Below are 20359 nucleotides of genomic sequence, written 5' to 3' on the forward strand. Positions count from 1 at the left end.
TTATACACAAAAAATTAACGAAGGTAACAGTGTCTTACAACTTAAACAAGATACTTCACAGTATCTTTGGTTTCCTTTCCTTCGTCCTTCCCATAACGCCAGCAATAGACTTTGGGTTGGAAAAAGGATAGAGAAAAACAGATCATTAGATAACTGCAATGGAAAGAATAATCACGGGACCAATACCATCATCACTTATGCTTTGATTCAAGACGCAAGTAAAATATTGCTTTGAACTGAAACAATCAATGAGACCAAAGATAGCTTCTCAGGAACTTCAACAAATTAAGATAAATCAGACAAAATCCATAGACGAATGTCCGTTCATGTAGCAATATGTGGAACCCCCAGCAAAACCCTCCTACCAACACATTACAGTGACTAGTCACAAAGCTTTGACGTAAGACAGAGCGTTTCCCCATCAATCATTCACTTCCCCTAAAGTTTGCCCTATTAAAAAAGATATTCAAATCAAACTCTAGCCCTAAATTCGAAATCTGACTAATTCAGCTCAATGAACATCTATAGAAGTGCGAAATTCAAACAGAAAGGCCGAAGAGTTCCAATAAATTAAAGCGGTAGCAACTAAATCCAGCTAGTTTCAACTCCGCATTGCCAATTGCATCACAAAAACGCTATTCAGACATCAGAAAAAACAACTGCAACCTCACCGAAATCAGTTTGTTGAATTCCAAAGACACAAAACACGACTTTCTGAATCTTGGAACATTAAATTCAGAAAAACACGCACAGAGAGACTCGGAAACACATTTCGATGTCGAAACACCTCTGATCGAAGCACCATTTCCCGCCGGTTGTCGAGGAAGTCTCCCGGCAGAAGAATGATCGGAAACCGCCGGAGATGCAAGGACCAATGCGGAGGGCGTTTCTCAAGCGAATTCGGAAATCACTGCTGTACGGATTAATAACGGGGATCAAAGTTTGCAAGTCATTCCAAAACTTCTCATAAAATGCGGCCCGGCCCATACATAAAAGGTCATTGGGCCTTGAAAATCGTGGCCCTTATATTTTGCAAGATTATATATATCATGTTAAATAAAGAAAAAAAAAGGTATTTGGGCATTTTTTTTAAATTACAATTAATGCGATCCAGAGATATTATACAACAAATATTTTTTGGAAACAAGATAATGGATACCAATCTTGGTGAATATGTTAACCATTTGTATATATACAAACCCAATATATATTTTAAATTTAAAGAGACTTGAACACAATATTAACATTTTTCCCAAAAAAAAAAATCGATAATTTTGATTGGGCCAATTCGGCCCGCTCGCTCACCTGGCCCACCATGTTTTCTCAACCCTTAGATTATCCACGTGTCGCTCAGCCACACCGTCTGCAAAATCTCCACGTGTATCTTTACAATTGGGTATTTGAAGGAGAAGCGAAAAAGGAATTTCACGAAGCAAACGGTACAAGTCTAGGCTTAGTGCCTATACAGCTTTGTGCCCGAGAGATCAGAAAGAGCTCTTCGGCTTGAACTTTGGCCACACATTTCTTGATAACCGGATTATTTCTCCGGTTTAGATGATCCTTAACCAAATCAATTTGAACTGAAAATAACGAGTAAACCGGTCGGTGGTCGGAGAATCTCGATTCCCCTCTCACGTACATCATCTGTTTCAACCCGTCACCTTTCCATAGTATTCGATCGCACCTGAAGTATAGAAACATAACAAAACGTTATGTCATGGTCATCCATCATATGTTGATATTATCATTCTTTTTCCAAATTTACGTCACAATATTGAAGTTACAAAAAGAAGAAAAAGATCGTGAAATACTCTTTAATATATCCGAATATATATTAAAATCATCCATGGAACTAGGGTTTATAGTCCTTGGAAATATAGAGAAAGATATTGTAAGCTTACCAAGCTGGAATTCTGCGTTTGTCCTTCGATTTCGACGTATGAACGACGTAATCGTCCGAGCCCGTTGTATATTTATACGTCGGTGCAAAACATATCGTCCCTTCTTTCCACCCTTTAAATATTCTTCCGGCTCTCTGCTCTATCTTTAGCTGCATATGCAATTCATATATGTACTTATGAATAAAATCGATAGTTTCATTACATCATTCTTGTTTATAAATTCGATTTAACTCACCTGATCTTTCTCTAAAAGTGATTCCCAATCATTTTTCTTGAGCAATTCATGGACGTCGCCGCCACTCGCCCTTAACCGATAATTCAGATCTCCAAGCCATATTACCTTGCTGTTTTTTGGACACAGATAAAACCACCAAGATTAGAAATAAAATCTCTCTAACGTACTAAGTATATAACAATAATAACCTATAGAATTCGACTAAGTACTACTTACTCGTGATTCATTATTGTCTCGGGTCCTAAATCTTTACAAGAACGAGAAAATCTTGTCCTCTTCAGTATTTCCATCACGTCCGAGTTTCTTCTAAATTCGTCGCCTTCTCTTTCTCCAGATGTCAAATGTGTACAAACAAAACATAAACTGGTTTGGTGCAATGACATGCTAATAGATATCGAACCCTACAAGAGAATTTAAAAACAAATCAAGAATATGGTCAGTATACTGTTATATACTCCTATGAATCAAAGTTGTATCGATTGAATCATGTGTGAAATCGGTAATATAATATACCTTATTCCCGAGATATCCCATGATGCCACGACCGACGCATGAAACCTTGAGGTTGGTAATATGTTTACAAAGATCATCTCTAACCCAAACACACAAAAAAATCCCCACCATTTGCTTACTAGCTGCAAGGCAATAGCGGCGAGGGGCTTGATTGTTCGAAATGAAACTTTCGGGGCTTTGTGAAGTTTCATCGTGAAGATCAGGGTCCGAGCGCAAAAATCTTTCGGAATTCTCTTTGACTAGTTCATCCTCCCTTGAGAGCAAGTCGCAGAAGCTGAATTGGGGTTGCGATGAAGATTTCATAAATTTTGGGGGGAGTTTCTGATTTCTAAGAAGTTCGGGGTCGTTTTGGGATAAATTGTTGTTGTTGTTGTTGCTCAAGGCTTGACGAATCAGAGATAGCCACTTGGCAGCCGGCCCGTTGTCTTCGGCTCCTAGAACGTTGCCGGCGTTCAAGGGCACAATTTCTTGAAACCTAAGAAAACAAAATCATAAATTATATTAATATTTCGTCCAACTCTCTTTACATAAGACAAATTATCACGACATGAAAACAAATTAAATAAGAAATAGGAATACTATATATATATTCTAAATTGACAATTTCAACAATATTTTTTCTTCCACACAATAAGTCAACAACATTTGAATTATATACATATATAAGGGTTTAACCCTAAATATTTTTCTAGGTTTCTGGATACGAATTGGTTGTTGTTCGTAAAGGTAATTCGACGATAAAATTAGGACTCTGGATAACGTCTAATATATTTTTTTATTGATATCTATATAATTATAATTACATATTGTCTACATATACATACACAAAACATATGTAATATTTACATTATTATTTTATGGGAAAAGAGATGTCATACCCGAGAACGTAAATGTCGGCCGGTGCTGGAGATTTCAGACATTCTTTTAAGTTCAATCCTTCATGTGGCGACTTCCCTCCCACGTTCCATGTCCCCACGAACATTCTATCTCATTTCCAAAAAACGATAAAAATATGTGTAAGAACACCCTTCACAAAAATGGTTTGGAGATTTAAATAATTACTGTTTTTATGATTATTACTTGAGATCGAGTTTATCATCGCCACGTGGCACATCCGGTTCACCCTTGTATTGTTCTATATCTCCATTTTCTTCCGTCGACCACCCTATTATAAACCCCAAAAAAAGACAACACAGTTAATTACGAGATGTATGATAAATAAAAAATAAAAATCAAAACTGGTGAAAGAGCAAGTACACCTAAACTGAAGACTTTTAATAGGTGGCGAAACATGATGATCTCCCACCGTACACGTGGCTGACAGATCTCGAACCAAATCTTATCAGTCTCCTTTTCAACCAAACCCGAAACTAAAAGTAGAAGCAAATCTCAGTTCCCTTTTACTTTTGTTTCCCCCGTCGGACTAATCATAGATGTCTAAATCCGACGGCTGTTAAAGACTCCAGTTAGATCGTACGGACGCTGACCCATTTCAGTACGGACTCATGACACGACGCCGTTTCAATATCCAAAAATGTTATTATTTCAATTTATTATTATTTACCCGGAAAACCCTCCGCCGCGATCACGTCGGAGCAACTCTTTCTCATCGGCTCTACTATCCCTGGAAAACAAAAACGCCGGTTAAGTCGCCGGAATATTCCAGACGGCGCGAGTTCAGGACACGAGAAGCGGAAACGGCATGTAAGTCGTCGGAATAAGGAGACGGCACGAATTCTGAACATAAGAAGCCGAAACGGCAGGAGAGTCTCACCTCTAACGGCGTAATCGGAGTGAAATTCGTAGGCACCGCTCCGTAGGTTCAGCCACTTCCTCACGACGGTTCTCGGCCATGACGGCTGAAAAAAAAAGAAGGGAAAACCCACATGAAGACCACGCTGTTTTTTTTACCCACGAAGGCAAAAAAAACGACAGGCAGTTCAACCGCACACCTTGGACTTGAAGTTCTTCTTCCCCATGTTTCCGGAATCGAACGCTCTGCCGTTTTCTCTCCACCGTTGTCGAGATTATGACGACCGATCGGAATCTGGATTTCAAGAGAGGCAACGAGAATATTAATACGAGGTTCAAGAATATAATTAAATAAAATAACTAAAAAACAATTAGTTGTCGGGACAAGAAAATTTAGTAGAAAAACAGAAGATGCCATCTTATAAATGGATAAGAAGTTAAGAACAGTACGAATGATGAAATTCGGGATATTTAAAAGACCTAGTTGCAGGGAGATCATACAAAAACAAGAACTGAAATTAAAAGAACGTAAATAAAACATTTAGGCAACAAAAAAAAAAAGAGGCATCATGTCGGAATAAAATACGTGTAATTAAGAATAGGAAAATGACATGTTCTTCCTTTTTGTAGATCGAAAGAAAGGCTTTTGGATTAAGCCAGCGAACTTGCCTTTACAGAGAGGAAGACAGAGTGGATGGAACATATAGACTTATAGTTATATATATATATATATATATATATATATATAAAAAATTCGAAGTTTCTAATTTTTTCCCCACATTTTTGTGGATGTGAAATATATAAATCTGGATCGACCCATCAAGAAAAGTTTTGATTTTTATCATTGTTTTTTCCCCCTAAATTGTTGAACTTAGCTTCGAGACAGATAGCAGGGAAAAGGAAAGGGATGAAGAAAAAATATCTGTTAAAAAAAAGCCAACCTGATAAAAAGAGAGTTGGGAAATCAGTCCAGGATGATAGATACAATATACATACATACACACACATATATATTGGTTATATGTATGTATGTATATAAGGATGTGTGTACGGACGCGTGATGCAGATTAAAAGAACCCATTCTGTGACAGAGAAAGGCGATAATGAGATCTTCATAATTGAAGAAGATAAACCCTTTTGTTCCGTTTATTTTTTTTCTTTCTTTTTGTGGAGCGGTGTTGGAGGAGATTGTAAAGAAACAGAGCTTTCATGGAGAAATCAAGAGAGAAAACGAACCAGAAGACACTTGGAACAGTCAAACGAAGACATTGGTGAATTCATACAATATTGATCAGAAACACGAACAGTGTTGTCCGAAAACGACATCGTAAAGGAACAATTCGAAGATTACAGACTCAAGCAGGTTGCAATAATTGCAGAGAATGGCCAGAGAGAGAGACATAAAGATCGAAGCTTTGAAAACGAAAACAGGAGGAAGTGGATGAAAAAGCTATACTTACATGATTGTAAGTGAATAGAGAAAATGGAGAGGGGCCCCTTTCAATTTTCTCTGATCTTTCGTTTTCCCTGATTTTTTCTTGTTTGGGGGGGAGAGAAAATGGTCCGAGAAAATGTGGAAGACGGAGAAGAGACGTTGCACGATGATACGACGACGTTTTTGGAGGAGGCGTTGCTTCGTAGACTAATACCCAAATGGTCGGTCTCTTTGATGGATTTATAAGGAAAGGTGAGGAGGTGTGTGTGTGAGACTAATTGGACCAATATATCAGTGTTTTTTATTTGAAACTTTTTGATAGAGAATTTAATATTTAATTTATCTAATGATACTACCTAAGTTTATAAAAACGTGGAGAGGAATGAATTGATGGTTAAATCATAATATAATAGTGATAGAGTTGTTTAACTATTCAGGTTCTAGAACAATATATATATATATATATATGTGTGTGTGTGTGTGTGTGTTAATATCCATTTCAAGTTGCTTTTCTTTTTAAATTTTGGGTTTCATGGAGAACCTATGGTTCACCATTTTTGCATTTCAAAGTCATATATATATATATATATATATATATATATATATAATAATTTGGTCAATGTCCAAATCTCTCCCGTGAATCCATCCGCTTGTATGGTTGACTTGTTGAAACAGGTTCGAGCTTCCAATTAAGCCCACTGTTTAAATCATAATATTATATTTTTATTTGTTTCACATTTATATTTTATATATTTGGGATTAAAAACTATGGTTAAGAACGACAAAGTCAATTAAAATCATAAATTCGATTTTATTGGTGGAAAAAAAAAATGCAACACAAAGAATTACGTGATAAAAGGTTAATTCCAGATATAAAAATATTAAGTAGGTCGAAGGTCTACTAGTTATAAAAAAAGACCATCTTATATATATATATATTGATATTTTAGTAGTATATAATCCCTTAACCATAACTAGCAATTGATATTTTCAATTATATTTTGACATTTTAGTATATAGATATATAATTAGAGCTGGTGTATATTTTCAAAAACAAAATAATAGTCGTGCTCGAAAATTCAGTCTGAAACTAAATACTCTATTTTGTCAATTTGATAGAATCTCGGTAACTAAATTCGGATTTAATTACGATGTCTAGTTTTGGAACATAACCTTATTTTGTTTTATTTTACAGATAATGATGAATACTACAGAATGGGCTCATTATTACCCAATTAATTGGATTAATAAATTGAATTTTAATTGAGGCCCATTGAATATACATTGTTCTAACTAGGGTTTTGGGTTTTGTATAAATTATATTTTATTTTAGATTTCATAGCCAACACCTTGAACTCATCTTATTCTCTATTGTTAAATCTCAATGAATAAAGACACATTTGAAACCATATTTGCCTCTTGTACCAAAGGATATGCATGTGGGATGGAATGTCTAACACATGTATCAATTAGAATTAGAATTTGTTGACCCTAAGTTGCCAAAAATAAAAATAAAAAAACAACAAAGGTTGCAACAAGTTTGAGCTTCATTCTACCTAAGTAAATATGATATACAAATTACCTATTAATATATATATAGATAGATGTATGTATAATATCATATTTGTTATATATTATTAAATAGAAAATTAAACACTAAATTATTGTGCACTGTCATGTTATTTTGTGAACAATTAATTAAATATGTATCAAATGATTTTTTTTATCTAAATATTATTGTTTTATAGACAATTAAGTAACATATATATATATAAAAATATATATAATACAACAATATATGTACAAACAACTTTTTATTTAATATTTAACTGTTCATAAAATATGATATTGTACGAATTTTATACATAAATAATTTAGTATTTAATTTTCTGTTCAATAATATACAACAAATATATGCATCTATGTATATATTTTGATATAGGTAACTATTAAATTTTAATTGATATTCAAATGGTTAATAAGATATAAAATAAAAAATATATGTAATATTATTATATTTAGGTAATCTCTCAACGACAACGATGACTTTCAAATGTCTCTTACTCGCTCAGATTTGACGATAAGATAAACTAATCATAATCGATGATGAAATAATTTCACTATGAATGAATTGTCTGTATATTACAAAAAAATAATAATAATCAAAGAACGTGGATATTTTCAAAGTATAAAACAATCAAAGACTTAGAGAAAAAAAAGGATACTAACTAACAAATTTCATATCGATCTTTGGAACCAAAGCCTTGCCAAAAACATATTCAAGATCGTTCTCTAATGGAGTCAAATTCAAATCCAAAGAGAATACCCTCTTGCTACTATTGCATCGCTTCAGAACATGCTTTCCATGAACCGTCGGATAAAGGGTTCGTGCCGGTGGCTCGGTCACAAGGGCCCGTGGCTCGGACAAGAGGGTCGTTCTGTGTCGTCTCATATGACCACCTAAGGCTTGTCCCGACCCGAATGACTGTCCACATATGGAACACTCGTGTCTCTGTTTATCGTTGTTGATATGCTTCTTTGTCTGTTGTTCTTGGTCTTGGTCACTGCTTTCCGATCTTGGCCTCTTATTGTGACTCGCTCGATGCCCTCCTAGCGCTTGGAAAGATTGAAACTTTCTATTACATGTTTTGCATTCGAAATGGTTTGTGTTTTCATATGTGACGGACCGGTCTGTAACCATTTTCGGCTCGGTGGCTGCAAATGTCCGAGATAACATCATAAGACATTTCGCGATATCTAGAGGTTTGGCTGTTTTTTCAAATGATTCGGATCTTTCTCTCCTCATCATGTTCGGTAAAAAAACTAATTGAAACACGAAATAATGATTAGGGTTTTTTTGGGTTTGGTTTGGTTTGAAAGGAAGGAAAAAAAATCGAGAAAGAGGTGAAGAGATTGTAATGAAGATTGCTTACGAGCTTGCATGGTATTTATAATGGTAACAAAGCTTCGGAAATTTGACTTTTTCCCGTTGACCGAAATAAGTCGGCGAAAGTTCCTAACACATATGACCGTTATACATTATACAAATGCACTAGTACTGCTGCGTGCTTTTGACTTGGACAAATAAGAATACCGATATTACCCTTATATATCGTTCGGACGGTGTATATTAAGTCCTATAAAGCATGGGCAATTCCGTCATTTGTGGATTGGTTGAATGAGAGTCACGTCGGTCGCTATAGGTGAGCTGTAATAATATCATATAGTTTTTTTTTTGGTAATTTCTAATGGATAAATGTGAATCGAGAGTAGAATTACAGTCAACAAAATGCAGTAATGGTCTGCAAGTTGGTTTATTTACTAAATTTGCGTATGGATGGCAACCACCAATTAAGTATATATGGTCGTAGTTTAGATTCACTTGTCTATATATCTAAATAAGTTTCTAAACAAGTAGGCCATATTATATTATAACTTATTGGGTTTATGGCACCGATTCACTCGTGTTCATAGATAATATTTCTTAGATTTCCTAGTTCTTACCTAATATTATAATAATAAATCCAAACTAAATAGAAAGTATAATAGTATTTAAATTTTATATAAACTAAAACTTTTTTATTTTCAATAATGTGCTATTTGATGAGATTTTCTTAAAAAATATTTTTTTATACATTCATTCTTGAATAGCATAAATCTTTAGGTGAAAAACCAATCGAGGTATTTTTTTCGTGTTGAGTTTAAAATTCGTAAATTTATATATTTATTATTAATTTTTTTGTATTCTCTTGAAACCATAAACTTAATTGCTAAATAGTTTTCTCCATTAAAAAAATATTAGCCCTAGAACCAAAAAAAAAAAAAAAAACTTTCTTGTAATTTATAGCGAATGAAGTTATAAATTGAAGTTAACAAAAAAAAAGAAGTTATAAATTGAAAAATGAGTTGCACACGTGATTTAATCGCCAACTACGCAATAACATGCGGGAGGCTAAATAAAATAGAACGTCCAATATGTAAGGAAAGTCAAAATCTAACTATATATGTATACAGATATATATACACACACGGTCCAACTGTATGTGCATCTGCGCATATATACATACATCTTTTCACGTCATGAGTGATGAAGTCGTGGCCACGATATAATCTTCCAATTATTTAGTCAAAGCAGCACGTTGAAAAGCGTTATAAAAGTCAAAATACGTGGCGGGTTTGCTTTATTTTGACTTTATATTATATTTTGTTTCATGAACAAACAGGGCGGCTAAACCGGATTCGGTACGGTAAGAAACATAAATATTTACGTAACCAAGCATTCGGTCGGTCCAATTTCAAGCAAATGCCATTTCACAGTGGACGGAATCCTAGTTAAGTCGAAAAAATTGAATTTCTTGTATGATGAGAAACCGATATAATTTGGTTAACGATAAACATCTAAACCAATTTGATATGGGAAAATCTGTCTGTTTCTTCCACTAAACCGGTGGTACAAAGTACAAACGGTCAACAACATAGGCTGCTATTTGTGAACCGGTTTAAACCGGTTCAATCGGTTTGGTCAACCAATCATAGCTCCCAAAACCGATCCTACTTCTAACCATACGTAATCCATGACAACACCTCTTCATTTATCTCAGATTTCTACAGAAGGGAGCATTTTCTTCCTACTTTCTTCCTCAGAGTTCAGACTCATTAGTTAATGAGCTAAAATGTTATACTATGATTACCTTGAGACAAAAAAGCTTGAAGCTTTTGTCTGAATTCTTAGGTCAAAACTCAGTTAACTTCCAAGAATGGAGTTCTGTTGGCTCCTCCTTCTTGACCCATTTTCGTGGAAATCTTCTCAGAAACGTTGTAATCTTCGTTAAGATTCTTCGAAAATGAACTTCTCATATCCTCAATCGATGCCAAGCTCGGAACAGTTATTACCCGTCTCTTCGGTGTTTCCTTCTTGTTTTGATCAACCTGGTCATATAATAAAAGACTCGATCTTATAATTAAGACAGTTTTCTCAATCTTCTCAGTTAGAGCTTTGAAGGGATTGGAGGGCTAACCAGATAGTCTTTGATGAGAGACTGTTCTGCTATGTTTCTGATATTTGATATGCCTTCTCCGTGATTCTCTTGCAACGACACAATCTGTTTCATGCAAGTTTCTGTCATGGTGTCGCTTATCTCCTTGTTCTCGCAGTCTTCCATAAGAGATTCTGCCAAAACAAACAGCAGTTTTTCTTCTGTTAGAACGTTTTTTTTTTTTGCAGTTTTCATGTGGAAGATCATGATTCTGAGTGTTACCCTTTACAGTTTTCTGAAGTTCATCGGTTCTAGCAACTAAGTAAGTGTCCATTGAAGAAAATCCGGATGAAAATTCGTCGTGCAGGCTCTTATCTGCTTCAATTGCATCCCTATCAAAGTGAGGATAGGAAGATTCAGCATGAGAACGTAAAAGTAAAGAAAGTAGCACATATATATATAGAGTGAGAATGTCACTTACTCTGTTGTGCCTTTAAGTTCTTGCAGCCCCTTTGCATTAAGATTCTGTATTCCTGTATGAGTATTCTTCAATAACTCTTCAGACTCATCAACTCTTCCCATGCTGCAAAAGTCAGTGGAAAAAGACGGGTTCTTACATAAGAAAAGACAGATTATGAAGACAGTTCGGTTCGAATCAATGAGAGATAAGATTGTGTACCATTCTTGGATGTAATTCTCCATGACTGTCCTTGATTCAGCAGATGATACCATATTCTCCATGAAATGATTTCCGGCTTTCATAACATAGTCAGACAAGTCCTTATTGGCATGAACCGACACTTTCTGCATTTCAGACATCTGTTCCAGCAATCTCTTTTTCTCTTGAATCTCGTGTTCTTGGATATTCCGTGATGCTTCAGAAACCTACAGACATGTAGAATGTTAACCAATAATATGAATTCACTGGAAGGAAGAGGTTTTATAAATCAGATTGAAGACTAACCATTGCAGTTTTCTTTGAGGTTAGCTTTGATAATATCATGGAGATATCTTCTAATGCTTGTTTCTCCTCTCTTTCAGCCTCTTCCTGTGTAGTAAGAGAGCATGATGAGTTTTCATGTAAACCCTTTGCACAAATCTAGTTTAAGTTTCAAGAAATGTCAAGAAACTTACCCTAAACATCATCTCGAAATCAGAAAGCTTTCTTGACTTTTCTGCATGGCTTGCTTTGGAAATCTCCATAACCTCGTGAGCTTGGTCATAGATGTTATTCAAAAAGGCTGAGGTTACGCTGGAAATTTCTTGTGCAGATCGCATGCTTTGCAATAATCCCTGGATAGTTAAAAATAGAGGTGAAATTTTCAGACATGTTACGAGAAATCATCATCTAAATTCATCTAATTACTCACCTGCTCTTGTTGTTTTGCAGCAAGAGCTAAGAGCTCCTTCTGCTCATTAAGAGAGTTCCAAATGTCTTGGGTGACTTTAGCAGCTTCCATGGCCGATGCAATCAGAAACTGTGAAGAGAAGAGTATTTGATAATGACCAGAGAAATTTCGTTAAGGCGAAAAATAAGTGAGCATTTTCATTGATTTCTTGTTTGTACTTACTTCCTCCACAACCTCTGTTTGAGAAACAACAATGGAGTTTATCTTCTCCATGTTAGAGGATGCTTTCTTTCGTAGCGTTTCAGCAAGTTCCTTCAAGGCTGCTACTCCAAAAGTGTAAGCATCCGTTGTTTTCTTGATTTTTGATTCAAGAACTCGTGTTGCCTGATGCGTGTAAATGCAAGTATGATCCAAAGTTCCAAAGAAAAAAAAGGAAAGTACGAAGAAAAAGAGATCTCTCGAGAGTAAATGAGACGGTATCTTCTTTGCTTACATCATATTTGCGGGCAAGAAATGAACGGGTATGTTCTTCCATGCTTGTCAATTGCTGCTGTTGCTGAGAAATTGATCCAAGGACAGTTCTGTGCAAATCTTTCAGGTTATGATCAAGTTGTGAACCAAGCTTCAGAAGCTTGTTCTGGTTTTCTGATTCCATTTTGTCCTTTTGGTCTACAGAATTGAAAGAACACATTTGAAAAAAGCTCGGGAAGTACGATTTCCAATCCTATACGTGGTAACTTGGAGATTACCTAATCTGGCAAACAATGAAGTTATATCGTCTGATGCATGTTGTAGCTCAGAACATAACCCTTTGGCCCGGTCGATCAATGAGATTTCTGTCATTAGTTAAAAAAGAAGAAGAAGAAGATAATCAAGAAACAAGAACAAAGAATGAAGAGGGATTTGATTTCTTCATGGATTAGGATTGTTACCAGAGGATTTCATTCTGGAGATGATGACTTCCCTCTCAGTCAACTTTAAGACAAGTTCCTTGTAATTCTCTTCGAGATCAAGCAACTCCTTGTTACTATTATCAAGGTTTCTCTACATAAAGGATGATGAATTTGAAAGAACATTCTCATAGGTAGTTGAAAGAAAAGTCTCAAGAAAAGAAAGCAGAACCTGTAAAATTTCATAATTACCTTACAATCTTTAAGCTCACTTTCTGTGTCCAGTAACTTCTCTTGTTCAGACAGATAAAGGTCACGGAACTTAGAACATTCCTGCATAAAACAGGAATCAACATAACTTCGAAGGAAGAAAATTCATTTGGAGCTTATTAGAGATGGGGACATGAAAAAGGTGAAGGATACGTACTCTTTCACTCAGGTCTAGATTATTCTCCAGTTGTTCCACCCTCTCGATTCTTGCCTTGAAGATGTTGAAATCATCGAAGAAAGATTTAAATGAGTAGTATTTTATAATGTATACAAGTAAAGCTAGTTAAAAGGCATGAACTTTGTAAGAGATATTTATACATCAAGATGTTCATACCTTCTTTTCAGCTTCTTCCTGAACAAATCTTTCTTGTGGGATGTAAACACCATTTCTATCCCTTGCAGCTCTAACATCTGCAATAACGGTAAAAAGACAATAACAATATGTTCACTATATCGAGTCGTACGTATGAAAGACAAGAGAAAAGACTGTTCTTCAGACCTTCTCTCATTCTCTCAATCTCCAAGTACAGATCTTTAAGCAACACGGCCTTCGAGAACTTCTGGTTTGCCTGCGTAGATAAGAGATTAGATTAGAAGGATGGTGAATATGAGAGATTAAATTAGCAGAACGAACTAACCTCGGGTTTGTTCTTGATGTTCTTGGCACGATGAGCATAATCCAGGGTGCTTAGAGTTTCTTCCAGGGAATGAGCAGAAGGAGAAATCGTGGCAATGATACAAGTTTTTGTCTTTCCTCCAAGAGAATCTCGTAAAAGCCTCGTCAGCTTACTATCCCTGCAAAAGGAAGGATTGAGGAGACAACGAGCCATGAAAATGATTCAGACACACGAGTTATCATCATGACAAGGACATAACTAAGGGATAGACAGTGGAAACCTGTAGGGAACGTGTGGAGAATGTTCCACGAGTGCATTTATAACACGGCCTAAGGTGAGTAAGCTCTTGTTTATTTCTCCTGCTTCTCTTGCACGTCCCTGCAATTTTCAATCCATGGCTTTTATTTAATCTTTGATATGGCATTTTTTCAGAGTAAAGCTGATTTCTCTAGATTCAGACATGTTGGTTTCAGCTCTGGTGCTTATCTAAAAACAAGCTCTAAGCACAACTGAAGGAGAAGAGCCATTTATCTAAATATTACTTACATCCCGAGAGCCCGAACGTAAAATATTCTCAGATCCTGCAAGATCCACAAGATTAAGCTTGCCACATTTAATCAGTTCTTCATCTCCCACTGCCTCTTCTTTTATGTGGACAGTGATTGTGAATACTGAATGAGAGCGACTACAAACCAGACGAATAAACAACATTAGAAACTCTATGATGTGAAGTACCATCCGGACATTTCTAATGAGAATTTCAGAAAGAAAACCTGCTTCTCTTGTTCAGCAAGGTATCAGCCGTACGCCTTTTTGCAGCCCCTCGTTCCAAAAGTGCATAGATATCGTTAGCACTGTATACAACTTCTTCTTCGAGGCCCCTCACTACCACACAACCCTTCCCATCCTCCATCAGAGAAATGGGTTTCTTCTGTTTATCCTCCATAAGTCTTGAATTGTCGTCTGGAGCTAACAAATCTGTAATCTCTTCATTGTAAAGCTCCAAAAACGTTACTTTCATACTGTAATCAGCATTTTGGGCCTCAAGGGTATCGAAAATATGTCGAACTGCTCTTGGAATCACCCCAGCCTCCGCAGGCAAATCCCCACCCTATGTTTGAGACAACAACTCCAAATGACACTATCAGACAGCAGGAAATCAGACAATCAGAGTGGAAGATTCAGAGTCGAAAAGATTATTATGTGTACCTTTTTCCTCATCCCACCCTCCATCGTGTAAGTCTTGCCGGTTCCTGTCTGCCCATATGCAAACACAGTGCAACTAAAACCTTCCAGGATTTCATGGACAATCGGTGCAATAGCTTGATCATAAATTGCTCGTTGTTGCGCCTTAGGGCCAAAAACCTTTAATCATCAAGAGGGTTTCAGTCCAAACATATTACTAATCGGATAGACAAACATGTCGGGACAGTCTGTTCATTCCTATTACCTTGTCAAAAGTGAAAAACCGGTCAACTTGCTTGTTTGCCGCGCTGTGAAGAACAGTCACTTCCTTCTTCTGTTCATTGCAAGATATCACTCTCGGGACATTTGATTTCTGCTCCTCATCACTCAGCGGCCTGCATATAGTAGTGAACAAGCAATCTCGTAAAACATGGCTCACAGTCTGAATCATTCAAAACCCTTAGAAACATCATACAAGAAACGTGGAACTGAATAAGTAGTTTGTGGAAATCCATCCATACCTGCATCTTAGAAGAACTTGGACATTGACCTCTTTTTCTTTGTCTTTGTCGAGACGAGTAGGGTTAGAATCGAGACGTCTTCTCTCGGGGCGAGGGGTGAAGAATGGGGCAGGAGAAGGGCTCACACCGAGAGCACTTTTTCTCGTAACCTCTGGAGTAAGCGACATTGATCTTTAAGGTTCCTAGATCAGAAATCCCTAATCAATCAAATCATGAGTGCGTTTCATAATTCAAAAGGGTTTTCAAATCTGACGATTTTTTCTTGTTAAAGGTTCACCCAAGGTGTAATCTGACGAATTTCCAGAGAAAAAAGAACATAATCTTTCCATCTCTGCATCTAAGTACCAACAACCCAGTATTTCCCTAAGAGAGCTAAATCATCGAGAAACTTTCTCAGGAAAAAAAAGTAGAAATCTCCGAGCAGCATGAGTAAAGACAAGGAAGATTCGATCAAATATGTCTACTGGGAATCGAAATACACAGCCATGAAAGAGATCATCAGAAGATTCAAAGTCTGAATCTCATGAAGGTCGTCGACATTCAACTTTCTCCCGGAAAGCAAGCGTAAAGGGTGGAAATTTACTCACTCAAAGGAACGCCAAAGCAGAGGCAAATCTCTGAACAGGAACCCTAGATCCACGCAAGGGATTTCCGAATCTGGGAACGAAAAAACACGACTTTTCGAATCTAACTGTTCTGGGTTTACTTCTCCTACGTTTCGAGTGTTGAAACTCTGAGAGAGAATTTGAAAAAAATGAAATGGAGGAAGAAAGAGAAACGTTAGGATCCTTTTCTTCTACTCCTAGTCCTTGGAGCGTAGTAGCCGTTGGAGTCTGAATTAGGTGGGACCCACAAGTTTCAAAAGTGGACAAAAAGTTTGAATGTGGAAAAATTATAAGATGAAAAGAAAGATTCGGAGGATTGGGCGGATGAAATTTTTTTTTTAAAAATTGATTCCACTTAAATGTAATATCCAAAAACTTCATTGCTAAACAATAAATTGTAGGATTTTTCATATTCATCCTAATTATTTTATTTATTTTTACTTTTCTCTTAATTATTATTTTTAAAAAACTTAGCTTTATAAAATATCTGGTTGATTTTGCCGATCTTTTAAGATTTTTTAATTTTGACAAAGATTTAAAAAAAGATCCATATGATTGGTGAAAAAATCAGGGTAAATTTTTATATCCAATGTGAGAAGATTTATGTCTATTATTACCAAATCCAGCAATAAATATAAAATTATTTGAACGGTATCCAAAATTCAAAACATTCAAATTCTTCTAGATGGGATATAACATAAATTATCATTGCACATAGTTTCAATAAGGTAATTTGGTTCGTCACTAAATAATTGAACTAATCCAAACTCGAAACAAATAACATATAACCTTAAACAAATCGAATATATAATGATTAGAACACAATGATTATGTTTTTTTAAAACAATTTAAATCGAATCCAACAAAAAATAATCAAAAAATAAAAAATATCTTAAAAAATGAATAATTTTAAACCGAATTTAATCGAGTTTAATATAAAAATCGAATAATTATAGTTTATTTAAAACTACAATAACCGAATTTAAATATAACCGAACGGAATCGAGAAACTTGACATCCCTACAAAAGAAGGAAAAAAAGAAGAAGTGGGTTGAGATTGAGTAATGTATTGGCACAGCTCCACAAAGCAAAATGCATGAGATGGATACAATGAAAAAGCTTCAAGCTTTATAGTTCATGAGAGAAGAATTACAAAAGAACAGACTAAAAAGACAACATGGCAAAGCCAGGAGACTTGAACACAGACAAGATTAGAGTGGAGCTGCTCCAAAGAAGGCAACCTCTGCAGGACCAGACATGTATATATGGTTGTCTTCCTCCTTCCACTCTATCTCCAATGGCCCTCCTGGTAGATCCACCCTGCATTTCTGTTTTCCACCCGCGACAACAACAGAAAAAACCCATCGCCATAAACCCGTGTATCTAAATATCGAGTTGTGCTGTTTATATATAACCTCGCAATTCAGATTTCGGGGAAGTTTTGTCAGGGTGAATAAGATGTTTCATTGTTCATCTCAGTCACCAGAGTTCACTACCTAGGGATCTCTACATAGTTCCTACCAATGGTGGTTTTTGAGAAATTTCCAGTGTTTCTATAACGTTATGTATGTGCATATGTATACACACGTGGCGCGGCAGTTACTCCTCATATAATGTCTTCAACTATGTTTTTGTATACAAGTTTTTGTGTATCTTCTTCGGTGGAAATTCATGTAATCTAAGGAAGAATATACTATTTGGGAGATGGTATCAGATTGTTATTCTAGTTAACGTCAAGCATAGATGCTTTCGAATGTGAAATTCCAAACTTACCCGGTCAGCACGACCCTCGAGAACTGCTGCCACAACCACAGCACAAGCTCCAGTTCCGCAGGCCAAAGTCGCTCCTGCAGTTTATCGGGAAGCTTATAAGCATATAAGGATACAATGTGATGTTTAAAATTTAAAGAGAGGCATGGACTGGAAAGTTGGAAAATTTCAGGGGATTCAGACCTGCCCCACGCTCCCACACACGCATTTTCAAATGAGAACGCGAGAAGACTTCCACAAATTCTGCGGATCAAATTAAAAGAAGCAAAACTGTAAGATGGACTTCGAGACAAGAACCCAACATGACACAGAAGATGTGTTTAGGATCTGTCAGTGAAACCTCGAAAGAATCTGTGGATGAATATCCATCCACTTACCTGTGTTAGTCCGAGCTGGAAACACTTCATGGTGCTCAAACTTTGGACCAATCTCCAGCAAGTTCAATTCATCAACTTTCAGATTCTGGTTTAGACAAAGAAAAATCCCACATAAGTAAAGAAAAACTTTCAGATTCCCATGCATATATCAAAATTACAACATTACATTTCTCCATATAGGAAAAACCTCTCCTTTTGATTCCGATAGGAAAATTTGAATGAATAGACCAACAACCACGCACCTGAGCTCCAGTGGTGCCGAATGTGACACAGTGAGGATTTCCCATGCTAACACACGTCGCGTTCCAGCATACTCCATCAACAACTAGCTCCGCCTTAACAACAGAATCACCTTTGTTTCCTGGCAACTTTGTTGGTACATCTTGTGCTCTAAGGATCGGTTCACCCATATCAACTTTAACCTGTAGTCGGATAAATCAGGATCCAGTAAGCACCTTGTGAACAATGACACTCTGAAAGAAAGTGCCAAATCTCTTTACCTAGTGATTCACTTATCGTCTAAACCCATGAATGAAAACATCCTAAGACACAAGGAGAATCATCTATTCAAATGATGTACCTGCCCATCTTCTTGGATTTCCGGAATGATAAGGCCAGCACCAGTCTGTACCGTAAAACTGCCAAACCCAGAAAACAATAAAATCAAGAGAATTACAACCAGCATGAAAAGATTCAGAAAACTCAAACTGGAGCGGAGTTTCAGACATATCTATTACCTATGCTTTCCTTGTAAGTTTTCAAGCTCAGCGATGAATTTGGCAAAGCATCGAACACCGTTGCCACACATCTAAAGGAACAAAAACACAATTGCATATAGCTCCGATTCATCAACTCAAACCAATATTGATAAATCGAAAATGGCACAGAAACGAGAGTCACCTCTGGTTCACTACCATCGGAGTTGAAAATCCGCATGGTGTAATCAGTGCCATTGATCCCCGGCATCACGAAGATTACTCCATCGCCACCAACACCAAAGTTCCGATCGCAAAGCTTCACCGCCTGCTCCTGGGTAACCTTAGGCTCCGAAGAATCCCTATTATCAACCTAATCCAAAACCAACACAAAATCCCAAAACTTTCTCGCAATCAACCGTGATTTCTTGTGTCTGAGTACAATATTCATCGATTTCCGTATCTAACGTTCGTTCTATTCCCAAATTGGTAGTACAGCAGAGTATGTAAGAAAAATGATCGGGAACCAAACAGGGGACGAAACGATGTACCATGATGAAATCGTTGCCGAGGCCATGGTACTTGACGAAATGAAGAACTCCAGATTCCTTCTGATGAAGGAAAGATGCCGGAGAGATTTTCTCCGGAGCCACGGTGCTCATGGAAGCTGCGGAAATGCGAAGGCTACGGTTTCGGACACCATATGTTGATCCGAATTGACCAAACCGAAGAGACGAAGACGAAGAAGCTGCGGTCCTGGTGAGAGACAACCTGCGCAATTCCGGCGCGATGGAGATTGAGGTTGCGGCGGCTTTCGCCATGGCTGCTTCAGCTTTTCACCACAGCTTCGAACCCTCAGAAATTTGTCTAAAGGGAAAATTTCGTGCTGTTTTTATATTTCGAAAATGGAATCCTCGTCGTTTTTTCTTAAATTGGGACAATCTGATTTTAATCCCGAGGATGAAAAAACATTTGATTTGGTCTCTAATCTAAAATGATTTTCTAGTCTCCATAGAATGGAAAAAATACTGTGAAATCCAACTTTTATAATAAAAAAAACGTTTTTTTTTCGTTTTGCTATTATAATTATGTAATGAAACATTCCAAATTGCATGATTAAAAATGGTTAGATGGTGGTGATTATTTTTAAAAAAACAATTTATAGTATCCAAGTACATAATTGGGCGAGTAGAGAATATCCAAAATTATACAATAGTGATATTTTTATTTATTTATTGTGGTTATTACATTGTGTATAAAAACTATCT

At 36.4% G+C, this 20359-nt stretch overlaps 4 protein-coding genes across 7 annotated transcripts; all 4 read right to left on the reverse strand.

Moving 5' to 3' along the window:
• Positions 1-1208: 1208 nt before the first annotated feature.
• Positions 1209-5970, reverse strand: LOC104806583 (type I inositol polyphosphate 5-phosphatase 8-like). Of its 3 annotated transcripts, XM_010531554.2 has the most exons (12): positions 5862-5970; positions 4602-4696; positions 4424-4508; positions 4214-4273; positions 3907-3966; positions 3730-3814; positions 3528-3632; positions 2650-3124; positions 2353-2537; positions 2137-2245; positions 1902-2050; positions 1209-1684 (listed from the first exon to the last, which is right to left on the reverse strand). In XM_010531554.2, the coding sequence occupies exons 2-12, from the start codon at positions 4626-4628 to the stop codon at positions 1426-1428; spliced, it is 1599 nt and encodes a 532-aa protein (XP_010529856.1). In that variant the 5' UTR covers positions 4629-4696; positions 5862-5970; the 3' UTR covers positions 1209-1425. The 3 variants fall into 3 exon arrangements, with proteins under 3 accessions (XP_010529856.1, XP_010529857.1, XP_010529858.1); XM_010531555.1 differs by lacking the exons at positions 3907-3966; positions 5862-5970 and having other exon boundaries at positions 4602-4813; XM_010531556.1 differs by lacking the exons at positions 4424-4508; positions 4602-4696; positions 5862-5970 and having other exon boundaries at positions 3909-3966; positions 4214-4262.
• A 2020-nt stretch (positions 5971-7990) lies between these two features.
• Positions 7991-8723, reverse strand: LOC104806585 (zinc finger protein ZAT11-like). Its single transcript, XM_010531557.1, has one exon. The coding sequence runs from the start codon at positions 8643-8645 to the stop codon at positions 8061-8063; it is 585 nt and encodes a 194-aa protein (XP_010529859.1). The 5' UTR covers positions 8646-8723; the 3' UTR covers positions 7991-8060.
• A 1527-nt stretch (positions 8724-10250) lies between these two features.
• LOC104806586 (kinesin-like protein KIN-5B) lies at positions 10251-16403 on the reverse strand. 2 transcript variants are annotated; one of them, XM_010531559.1, is made up of 24 exons: positions 16232-16403; positions 15645-15826; positions 15389-15518; positions 15148-15303; positions 14712-15049; positions 14485-14623; positions 14219-14316; positions 13960-14116; positions 13821-13890; positions 13656-13732; positions 13479-13532; positions 13304-13384; positions 13094-13205; positions 12911-12997; positions 12655-12830; positions 12384-12545; positions 12183-12290; positions 11947-12105; positions 11777-11860; positions 11492-11697; positions 11294-11395; positions 11095-11204; positions 10855-11006; positions 10251-10765 (listed from the first exon to the last, which is right to left on the reverse strand). In XM_010531559.1, exons 2-24 carry the CDS (start codon positions 15809-15811, stop codon positions 10577-10579), a joined length of 3114 nt encoding a protein of 1037 aa, XP_010529861.1. In that variant the 5' UTR covers positions 15812-15826; positions 16232-16403; the 3' UTR covers positions 10251-10576. The 2 variants fall into 2 exon arrangements, with proteins under 2 accessions (XP_010529861.1, XP_010529862.1); XM_010531560.1 differs by having other exon boundaries at positions 15645-15841.
• An 857-nt stretch (positions 16404-17260) lies between these two features.
• Positions 17261-19962, reverse strand: LOC104806587 (diaminopimelate epimerase, chloroplastic). Its single transcript, XM_010531561.2, has 9 exons — positions 19643-19962; positions 19297-19464; positions 19134-19204; positions 18977-19034; positions 18639-18818; positions 18397-18481; positions 18203-18262; positions 18023-18096; positions 17261-17577 (listed from the first exon to the last, which is right to left on the reverse strand). The coding sequence occupies exons 1-9, from the start codon at positions 19910-19912 to the stop codon at positions 17461-17463; spliced, it is 1083 nt and encodes a 360-aa protein (XP_010529863.1). The 5' UTR covers positions 19913-19962; the 3' UTR covers positions 17261-17460.
• Between the last annotated feature and the right edge of the window lie 397 nt (positions 19963-20359).

The sequence above is a fragment of the Tarenaya hassleriana genome, unplaced genomic scaffold (assembly GCF_000463585.1).
Source record: "Tarenaya hassleriana unplaced genomic scaffold, ASM46358v1 Cleome12, whole genome shotgun sequence".
Taxonomy (NCBI): domain Eukaryota; kingdom Viridiplantae; phylum Streptophyta; class Magnoliopsida; order Brassicales; family Cleomaceae; genus Tarenaya; species Tarenaya hassleriana.

Bases quoted from the DNA above. Each gene is read 5' to 3' on its own strand.
- LOC104806583 (XM_010531554.2), bottom strand. From the start codon at position 4,628: ATGGGGAAGAAGAACTTCAAGTCCAAG. The intron at 3,633-3,729 runs GTAATAATCATA...GAAATGAGATAG, and splicing joins GATGATAAACTCGATCTCAA to AATGTTCGTGGGGACATGGA. The intron at 1,685-1,901 runs GTAAGCTTACAA...TCTATACTTCAG, and splicing joins AAACGCAGAATTCCAGCTTG to GTGCGATCGAATACTATGGA.
- LOC104806585 (XM_010531557.1), bottom strand. From the start codon at position 8,645: ATGATGAGGAGAGAAAGATCCGAATCATTTGAAAAAACAGCCAAACCT.
- LOC104806586 (XM_010531559.1), bottom strand. From the start codon at position 15,811: ATGTCGCTTACTCCAGAGGTTACGAGAAAAAGTGCTCTCGGTGTGAGC. The intron at 15,304-15,388 runs GTAATAGGAATG...TGATGATTAAAG, and splicing joins GGTTTTTCACTTTTGACAAG to GTTTTTGGCCCTAAGGCGCA. The intron at 13,733-13,820 runs GTCTGAAGAACA...CCGTTATTGCAG, and splicing joins GATTGAGAGAATGAGAGAAG to ATGTTAGAGCTGCAAGGGAT.
- LOC104806587 (XM_010531561.2), bottom strand. From the start codon at position 19,912: ATGGCGAAAGCCGCCGCAACCTCAATCTCCATCGCGCCGGAATTGCGC. The intron at 19,465-19,642 runs GTACATCGTTTC...GTTTTGGATTAG, and splicing joins TCGGCAACGATTTCATCATG to GTTGATAATAGGGATTCTTC. The intron at 18,819-18,976 runs GTACATCATTTG...ATCCGACTACAG, and splicing joins AAATCCAAGAAGATGGGCAG to GTTAAAGTTGATATGGGTGA.